General features: G+C 47.2%; 1 protein-coding gene across 1 annotated transcript; it reads left to right on the forward strand.

Annotated features, from left to right (window-relative positions):
• Window positions 1-3324: 3324 nt before the first annotated feature.
• SARC_06137 (hypothetical protein) lies at window positions 3325-9181 on the forward strand. Its single transcript, XM_014299974.1, has one exon. It carries the CDS (start codon window positions 3368-3370, stop codon window positions 8807-8809), a length of 5442 nt encoding a protein of 1813 aa, XP_014155449.1. The 5' UTR covers window positions 3325-3367; the 3' UTR covers window positions 8810-9181.
• Window positions 9182-9749: the final 568 nt, after the last annotated feature.

The raw sequence follows: 9749 nt of genomic DNA on the forward strand, positions 1-9749 counted from the left end.
ATGCATATGTATATGTACATATATATTTATATATATTCGCATATATATATATATATATATGTTTATTTATATATGAATGCATATATATGTATATATATATATATATATATATATATATATATATATATATATATATATATATATATATATATATATATATATATATATATATATATATATATATATATATATATATATATATATAGTAGTATATAATAATATATTATATATATATATATATATATATATATATAGTTATAGATGGTTATATATGTATAGCTGTATATAGACATACATATATAGTTATCCATATGTATACCACGTGTTACTTGGTGACATGAAGGTGACGCTTTCGTGCGCATCGCTGCATTTACGTGACATTACTATCAGCAACAAGCTCAGAGACACGAGAATAATATGTACTGATCATAACGATCATCAGAACACCTACTCTGTGGCCTGGGTTATCCACCCAAGTCTAAAGCCATACCGGAAAGATGTAGGCGATTACAGATGGCTCGCCTTCGATAGACATGCTAATCATTACAGGATCAACCCAGGCACACATTAACACAGAAGCGCCGAGTGTAAGGGGTTACGATCAGACCAAAGTGTCCGGCTCAAGAGATGCGCGATTTGTAATCGAATCCCAGATATAAAATAAGTAGAGAATAAAGACTCGATGCTACCGCCCAAGCAATATACATCACATAGCCTCCCCTAAAGGTTAAATTCTGAGTAGGCTATGTATATAGACGCTTGTTACGTCATGTATTCAACTGAGGCTATAGTACACTGCAAATCAAACGGCCAAAAACTCTTGAGCAGAATCCCCTAAACCCTAAACAGCGGTTAGTTGGAGTTTCCTGCATCAGCCATCAAGGCGGTATAATACAATAATTCAAAATAATTTAAAAGTCTAAATTTTACCAATTCACGTTCCGTAGTCTAGTACAGGGTTTCGCCGCGTGATGTTTGGTCAGAAACGGATGCATAATGTCTATCATGCATTTAGAATAGTCGGTAAGTATATCGCAAAATAGAGGGTAGTATACTACAACGTTAAGCTTATAAGAAGATGTAACAAGCTAAAATTTTGCTATTGACAGTTGTTTTAGGAGAACATTCGCCTTCCAGAGCTGAAGGTTGTAACAGTCAGAGTATTGGTGCGCAAATAAACAGTCTACCCAACAAGCTCAGAATATAATCAACCGTTGATATATTGAATTGGGAACTATAGGCCTACTTTAAGGAACTGCGCTATATACACAGAATCGTATTTTAACAACAAACTCAGAATTTGATCGCCTCAGTCAAATCATTAGACAGTAAAATACAGGGGATATGAACTGAGACAACAGTTCCCAATAGGAGAGCGGCACAGACTGTTTCTCGCGGTTGTAGTGAGAGTGACGCGATATTGCATCAATAACGAATTAAACTCGTGCAAATCTGAAGGGGGAATACATTGTGACCACGTTATCAACGAATTACTTGCACTCGATTGGAAAAAGGTATGTGTAATCAAATGTTGTGCACATACAGTGTCGTCCACAAGATTGTGAAATACCACTTCAGGTTCATGCTTGACTTCTATTTATATTTACGAAGCTCTATGGTCAGTGTAAATAAATACCATACGCTAACAGATATAAATTTTGGAAGCAAGGATGTTGGGATCCACGAGCAAAGGTTCTTGTGCTATTTACAACACTTGCAAATCTGAGAGAAATACTTACTGACAACTACATATGACAGCGACAAACTCTCACTAACATATACAGGTTGAAGTGGTCAATATGTCTAAAAAGGAAACAGCCGCAGATCTGCAGACCTATCTCCAGTCACTCTTCGTCGGGATCCTTCCGCCTGAGATAGTCTCTCGTATCGCTTACCTGGTACCAACAGTGTGCCAGAACTGCAATGCAACTTGTACAACCACGTATTCAAATGACCTATCTCTGCACGAACAAATACTTCGAAGTGGTTGGTATACGTGTATAGAATGCCACGAAGTATACTGCACGGACCGTAAACACTAGTTATATTTAATGCCGTGAATAGATTGATCCCCCACGAGACAATCACTGTACAGACTGTACTCGCAGGCTACTGTGGCCACATTTATAGGAATGGCATAACACCAAAGGCATGAAACCAAGGCATCGAGAACCACAAGCGCTGTCGAACGATAGTGTACGAAGGCACGTGTTCGTATTACACAAGGAGCTAGTTGTGGCGCATAGGTTTCGAGCATCACATGGCACCACCAGCAGAATGTCTAAGACGCGTGATAGCGAAATCCCTTTAGTAACACGATCGAACGCCGAATGAGCATATGTAACATATATATCTGTTGTAGGAATGCGATAGTAAGGATGTACAATATATTATATACGATAGTAGAGATGAATAATAAATCATATACGATAGTAAGGATGTACAATATACTATATACAAATTTTTGTCTGTAAGGATGTGCGAAAAGTGAACGCACACTTTTGTGTCAGTTGATAAATACTACAGTATGATACTGACTATGTAACATTGTCGAGCGACACTTCGCCTCTCTCTCTTCGAGTCTCTAGTGAGGAACATTGGAACAAGCACTATCTCAGTAGAATATTTGAATGGTCAGTACAAGGTCTGTGTTTTTTAACCTGTTTTAACTAACTGTATAGGATAAATGGTGATATACATACGGACCTATGGTACTACGTCCAACGAAAGGTCGGCTTGTGCGACTTAATTAGTAAGTTACCGAATTAACTATTATTCTCCAACAGGCTGGTTTTTGTATGGGAGCGTTCTAGCGTCTTAATTATTCTAACATAGGAGGCTATGATCAGAGGACATATAATTTAAATGAATAAATACGATCCCCCATATTCTGGTAATTTTAAAAGTCTGCTTCACTTAGTCTCTACTAGTAGTAGAGTGAGGGTCAGGATGGATCTATACTTTTTGGCGGGGTTCAATCAGCAGGGGCGAGAGTTTGAAGGGGGTCTGACAACAGATATTTGTAAATTTACTATATTCAGCCTCCTAAAAGAAGAACAACCTGTGACAGCATATATATATATTTAAAATCTAAGAATACGCACAGTACATACGCACCAGGAATTATAGGTAGTTGTGAGAGTCGGTCCGTACAGGCAGTTATGCTTGATGTCCTTTTTTAACAGATTGCATAGACAGTCTAAGCCTTTTCACTGCGAAGCGAATATGTCAGTTCTAGATGGGCGTTCCATTGATGGTGTATTTTAGCGTAGCTTAATATATATAGTATTATATATACACATATATTTATATATTTATGGCAAAGTTTATAACACATTTGTATCCTTATAGATAGGGATCACATACAATGGCTGAAGCAAGCGACGATGACTGCATGTTCTATACAAGTGATGCACTAGACCATGGCTTACTTCATCTCCGCTTCAGCTTACATGGCGACGCCGTGGATGTTAATGTGCTGGGGGCGCGTGTAGGTTATGTGGATGAACACGCACACACAGGCAAACACAGGAATACACACACAGATACACACACCACGACCTCTCTCGAACCCTTTGTGATTCCCACACTCAACGTGTCTACGTTAGTTATCAATCTCGTAAACCTGGGCAAGGGCACGAATAAAGCGCTTGCCGTGAGCAATGACAATATAACCTTAAATGGGAGTGAATCTGTAACAGATCAGAGTTGGGGCATAGGTAGTGAGGGCAGCAGTATGCAGTCTCTGGGGTGTAATCGAAGGAAAGGCCGTAGATTCAGTCAGGTCAGTATTGGGAGCGTTGGCAGTGCGGGCGAGGCGGTATACTCGGATCTGAACACACATGCGCACATATACAGTAACAACGCACGAAATCGTAGCCATAGTGTATTAGCACATAATGATAAAACACAGATAGACAGTAGTATGGCACAAGCGGAGTACCATGCCGCACAGGTAGATACAGCGGTTGTTGGGGGAGACCAGAGCGCATCCGTTTGCGCATCTACACAGCCTCACACGAAAGCTGCCGAAGAAGCAAATGCTGGGGCAAGCACAACTGATGCTCTCACACACGACCAGCTAGATACAAGTGCAGGCATAGAAGACCACAAAGCGCCGGGTGTCAGGCACAACACACACGCAGATGCAGCCAAGCACGTATCGGACTATACGCTCACACGTAACTCCAGTAAGCTACATGCTCACGAACAAACACCCAGCAGCAGTGGGGAGGGCACTGCCCGCGCTGCGGACCACGATGGCAACGCAGCACAGAGACAGCAGGAGGCAAGGGGGATGGATAGTACATCTTCCCATCTGGAGTGCTCTTTCTGGGTGTGTGTGTTCCTGGACAGGAGCCCGGGGGAGCAGCCCATGAGCACGTGCCAAAGCATATGCAGGCCTATGGCTGTACCCGTGGCCGCACGCGAGCATGGCTATACCACGGGGTCGTCCCGCAGTAGGAAGCGCAGGGACAGTATGGCGAGTGGGTCGAGCAGCAGGGGCACGGACAACTCGTTCAGTAGCTTACCACTGCACACACTAATCCAGGGGGACGTAGACACGACCAACACCCACGCCCTGACGGTGATGCTGCCTCAGCAGGGCTTGGCGAGCCACGCCAACGGCCTGCAGCGCAGGGATAGCATGTACAGCACGGGGAGTGGCGCCAGCGACACCCCCAGCGCACACGAAAGTCATGATCATGCAGCGTACTACGGATTCAGGAATAACACGTCTACTACTACTACCACCACCACCACCACCACCACCACCTCGGCGCATGACATCAATGTATCCACAGAATCGATGCACACGCCACAACATGGGCGAACGGGGGGCAAGCTCGAGGCATACGGCTACACACACGCCGCCCGAAGTAGATCGCACAGCCGGAACCCGCCTGCGTCTAAGTTTGGGGTTGGCGGGAATGTGCCAATGGAAGTTCGGTACGAGTATAAGCCCACGTGGCATTCGGTCATCCGGTTGGAGTTGGGCAGTGAGAAGGATACGCACGTGGTCAGTGGTATGGGGAACAACGCAGACACTCACACGGGCATAGGGAGGGGTGGGCAAAGGCTCAGTGGATCGGACTGTGACGGTGCATGTGAAGACCCACACAAGCACACACAGGCACGGATTGGCAAACCCAGGCCAAATGCAAAGCCCAGGGCCAAGGCTAAGGTCAAGGCAAACAGCCTGAAGGAAACCAAGTCAGCGTCTCTCGCACGCTCAGGCACCCCCCACACACGCACACGCGCACAGCTCATACGCACACTCACACAGACAGGCACGACAACTAGCACACGCAAGGCGTCGGTGACGGTGGGCGGAGGTGGGGGCACACTACTGCGTGCGACCAACTCGTCACAAGACATAGCGCACACACGGGACGCGCTGGATCTGCTGTGGCTGCACGGGATCAAGGTGGTTGCAGTGCTGATGCGGAACTCACGTGCTGTAGGCCAGGTGGCTATACCCGTTAAGAACCTCGCGGCTGGTGATGCGTGGTTTGCGCTGGACCCAGTGAGTGCGAAGAACCTGCATATAGCCAAGCGAGGACGGCGCAAGCACACCCGCGCCAGGCTGGCGACCAGGCTGTTTGCTAGAGAGGGAGATAGCCATGCACGGACGCCGGATGGGTACGGGGATACCGGCCAGGGCGGGGGTCCCCATAGGGATGGGTGGATGGAGAATCCGGGAAGTGGGAGTATGCTGAGAGCGGAGGACCACTCGCCCAGGGCAAGGCGATGGTGCGACTCTGTGGGGTGCTGTGGGTTCATTGGACGGTGGTGGGACCGGCGGGCACACGTACGGGAGAAAGGCCGCCAGACACAGTTAGACGAGGGGGATGCAGGCAAAGTCCGCAACCCCAATCGGGGTCGCAAAGTCGCTAGTTTCCGCACCCTGTGGCTGACCAACACCTTCCTGGCCCTGTTCAGCGTGTTGGTGGTGACCACCCTGCTCATGTCCAAATACGCGCTGCAGGAGCTCGAGATGGGCGCGCGCACGGTGTCGGAGCAGCTGTGGATTAACATTGACACCAATCTATTGACCGAGTTTTCATTCCCGGAGCAGACTACGGTGCTGAGCGGTTCCTATTTCCTCGTGCCGCAGGTGGCGCTGGACAATGCCGTCCTAATCACGAACTTCTTGGTAGCGGTAGAGAAGGAGGTGCTGTCTCTGCCCACGGTCAATGTGAGTACTCTGTTTGTAGGCAGCCCATTGAACACCTTCTACGGGGCGGGGTTTACAGTACACGACGGTACGGTTCGAAGGCAAGCTCTGGTGCAAGATAGCACCCAGACAGGCGTCAGGGGCTATGCTGTAGACGAGGAGTGCGAAGCCCTGGAGGAGACTCACGGGTGTTCTGTGTACGACAATAGTGAGATGCTCCTGTACATCCCTTTCCTCAACGTTACCGAACGGCCCTGGTACACGGATGTAGACAACGCGCTGGGTCTATCTTGGACGCCAGTGTATCCCTATGCGGCCGGCAACCTGGGTATCACCTGCTCGTATAGGGTGCCTCAAGACCTCGACACAGCAACAAAGGCGGTGGTCGCGGCAGATGTCCTCCTGGATGATCTGTCGGCCGTGTTGGCGTCGTTCAAGTACTTCGACTCGGGCTACAGCGTGCTGTTTGAGATGGAGAATGGACTGTTGGTAGCTAGCTCGCTGACTACACCGGGCACAGATGGTTTTGCCGTGACAGAAACACGCACCTGCCTGTCCGCGTTCGAATGGGACTCGGAGGATGCTACTGTACTCGACCGGAAACGGTTGTATCTAAGCGAGGACGCACGCTTGAAAGCCCTGTCGGACTTTCTGGTGGATCTGTGCAACACCGAGTGTGTGTGCTACTTGCAATTTACGGAGGTTCCGCCAGTCACCTACAATTGCCCGTTACCCCATATGTATGGGTACGCAAACTGTGCGGGCCAACCCGCAAACAGCACCTATGCGTGCCAACCCACCCCCCCACTCAACCCCAGATGCACCAACAGCACCCCGTCGTTCAACGAGGGTATCCCGCACCAGTACACACTGCCCAACGAGGACATTCTGAGTATAGGACTGGTACAGCTGGTCAACGGCGGGTTTGTGAGCGCGGTCATAGTGCCACGCAGTGACTTCACAGGTGCTTACAGCAGAGTGCTGCGATGGACTGCTGCGGTGGCTGTGTGCATTCTCCTTCTGAGTATGGTGTTTGCGTTGGTGGTGGTCGATCAGGTGACCAAGGAGTTCGCTGTATGCACCAAGCAGCTGGCTCGGTTCGCCACTCTGGACTTCTCCCGGCCCGTTACCCAGAACTCGGGGGCCGGGGTGAACAATCCCATCAAGGAGATTGCGATGGTGTACGAAGTCATGCAGAGCCTGCGCCATTCCCTGCGGTCGTTCAGCAAATACGTGCCGCCGGATGTGGTGCGTATTCTGATCCATTCGGGGATGGAAGCGACGCTGGGCGGGCAGCGGAAGAAGGTTATAACCGTGTTTTTCTCGGATATAGTGGACTTTACCACCATCAGCGAGAACCTGGAGATCGAAGTGCTGAACCGAGTCTTGGGTGACTATCTCCAGGAGATGAGCAGTATCATTGCGCAGAATGGGGGCACCGTGGACAAATACATCGGGGATGCTATCATGGCTATATGGAATGCGCCTGAGATTGTAGTGGATCACGCCGGGCGATGCTGTGAGGCGGCGTTGCTGTGTCAAGCTGCGCTGCACGGATTACGGCAGAGGTGGGAGAGGGAACGGCGCGAGAACAGGTTGATTGACCATGCACGCGCGTGTACGTGTGAATCGATTCAGATCACTGTATGTAGCGGAAACGATACGTGTATGTGTGGGGGCTCTGCATGCGCGCAGGTAGATACTGACCCAAACAAGCCAGACGATACCTCTGACGGTGGGGATACTCATGTAGACGCGAGTGTTACAGTTAATAAACTATGCCGCCGGGCCGACGGGGGTGCATCGGGCAAGGCTAAACTACTTGAACGCAGGGGTGTGGAAGGAATTGAAGGCGAGATAGCCGTTGTGGGCGAAACAGGCTCAAACAGCGAATCAGAGGAAGACGACAGACGTGATGGAGATGACGAAGAAGCAGATCCGGATGTGGATTTTAATGTAGATACAAGAACGAATGAGGATATAGCCACCCAGAAGGACGCGATGGAAAGCGGTACACCAATAGCGGGACCAGGGCGGAAGGGACTTAAATGCCGCTGTGGGGCGAAGCCCAGAGGCACAAGTCAAAGGGGGAAGTCGTGCGTGCTGCCACAACTGTATCAGAGAATCGGGATACACACAGGACCAGCCGTTGTGGGGAATTTCGGGTCGCAAAACCGGTTACAGTACACAGCCATAGGCAACACCGTGAACGTGGGCGAGCATCTCGAGGGTCTGAACAAGAAGTACGGTACCGAGATCCTCATAAGTGGTGAGACGTACGCGCTGGTGTGTAGCAGATTTGTGTGTAGGCCTATAGACGATGTGTACTACACGGACACGAGCGGCTTAGTGCGGGTGTATGAGCTCATAGCGCACAGAGGCACCGCCACACTCCAGCAGGTGATGAAGGCGGATATGTACACGCGTGCGTTCGAAGCTCTGTTTGACCACAGTGACTTGGAGGGTGCGGCGGAGCTGTTTAGGCAGTACTGTGACTTGTACTGTCCTTCACCAAGGTATGGGAAGTCGTTCGGCAGCGAATCAGATGTGGCATTGCAACATTTAGAGACGTGCAAAGCTCTGATGGGGACGTCGGGAGTCATAGTGGACCAGATTCTGCATCTGGATTGATAGTGTGTAGCAACGAATAGGAATCTGCCTCGACTTATGAACGATTTCGGAGTATGTACTAAATAGATAGCAATTGCAAGAAGCGCGCAAGTTTGCAATATGCTCATACTCAATCGTGTGTCCCTTTCCAAACAACTGATGCTTTGGTCTGTTGGGAGTCTCCAGTATATATTACACCTGTACCATGTTTCAAATGCACATATATAGCTGTTCAACGCGGCAAACGTTAATATTAAAATCTCAGAAGCCCACCAGTAGGTAATATTGAATAGGTTGTTATGGTTACAGTCGATAGCGGTGAGGTCGCATTGACAACTTGTCATAACCGGCTCTTTCAATAGAAAACTTGAATATACATCCAAATAAAAAAATAGATAGTAATTTCAATAGCATTGTTTATACAAATAAGGAAGCTTAACAAAAAAGAACGACAACATCAATATCACAAAATAAGAATCTATATGTATTCATATTATCAGGTTTCTATATCACCTCAAAATACAGTTTATTATTGAAGGCATCGATGCGATTGTATCATCAGAAATGGATATAGAGGTTAATATCCGGATACGAGTTTCATTTCCCTCCATGAATATTGATTATAAATGAACGTCCCAAACGTCTTAAACGCGCACTAACAGAAGCATATTGTCATATTTGACACCATAGGTTTTGTATGATAGTGAATACAATCTTATTAAAAATTCCATATATATATATATACATATTTGTATATAAATACATATATATATCAAAAGCACCTACATACATTCATACATATATGTAAACATGAAAATATATCCGATATATATATATATATATATAATATATATAATATTAGATACATGTATAGACATAGATATGTATATATATATATATATTTATATAAATATATATACCTATAAATACACACACACACACACACACACACACACATATA

Source organism: Sphaeroforma arctica (genome assembly GCF_001186125.1).
Source record: "Sphaeroforma arctica JP610 unplaced genomic scaffold supercont1.426, whole genome shotgun sequence".
NCBI classification, from domain to species: domain Eukaryota; class Ichthyosporea; order Ichthyophonida; genus Sphaeroforma; species Sphaeroforma arctica.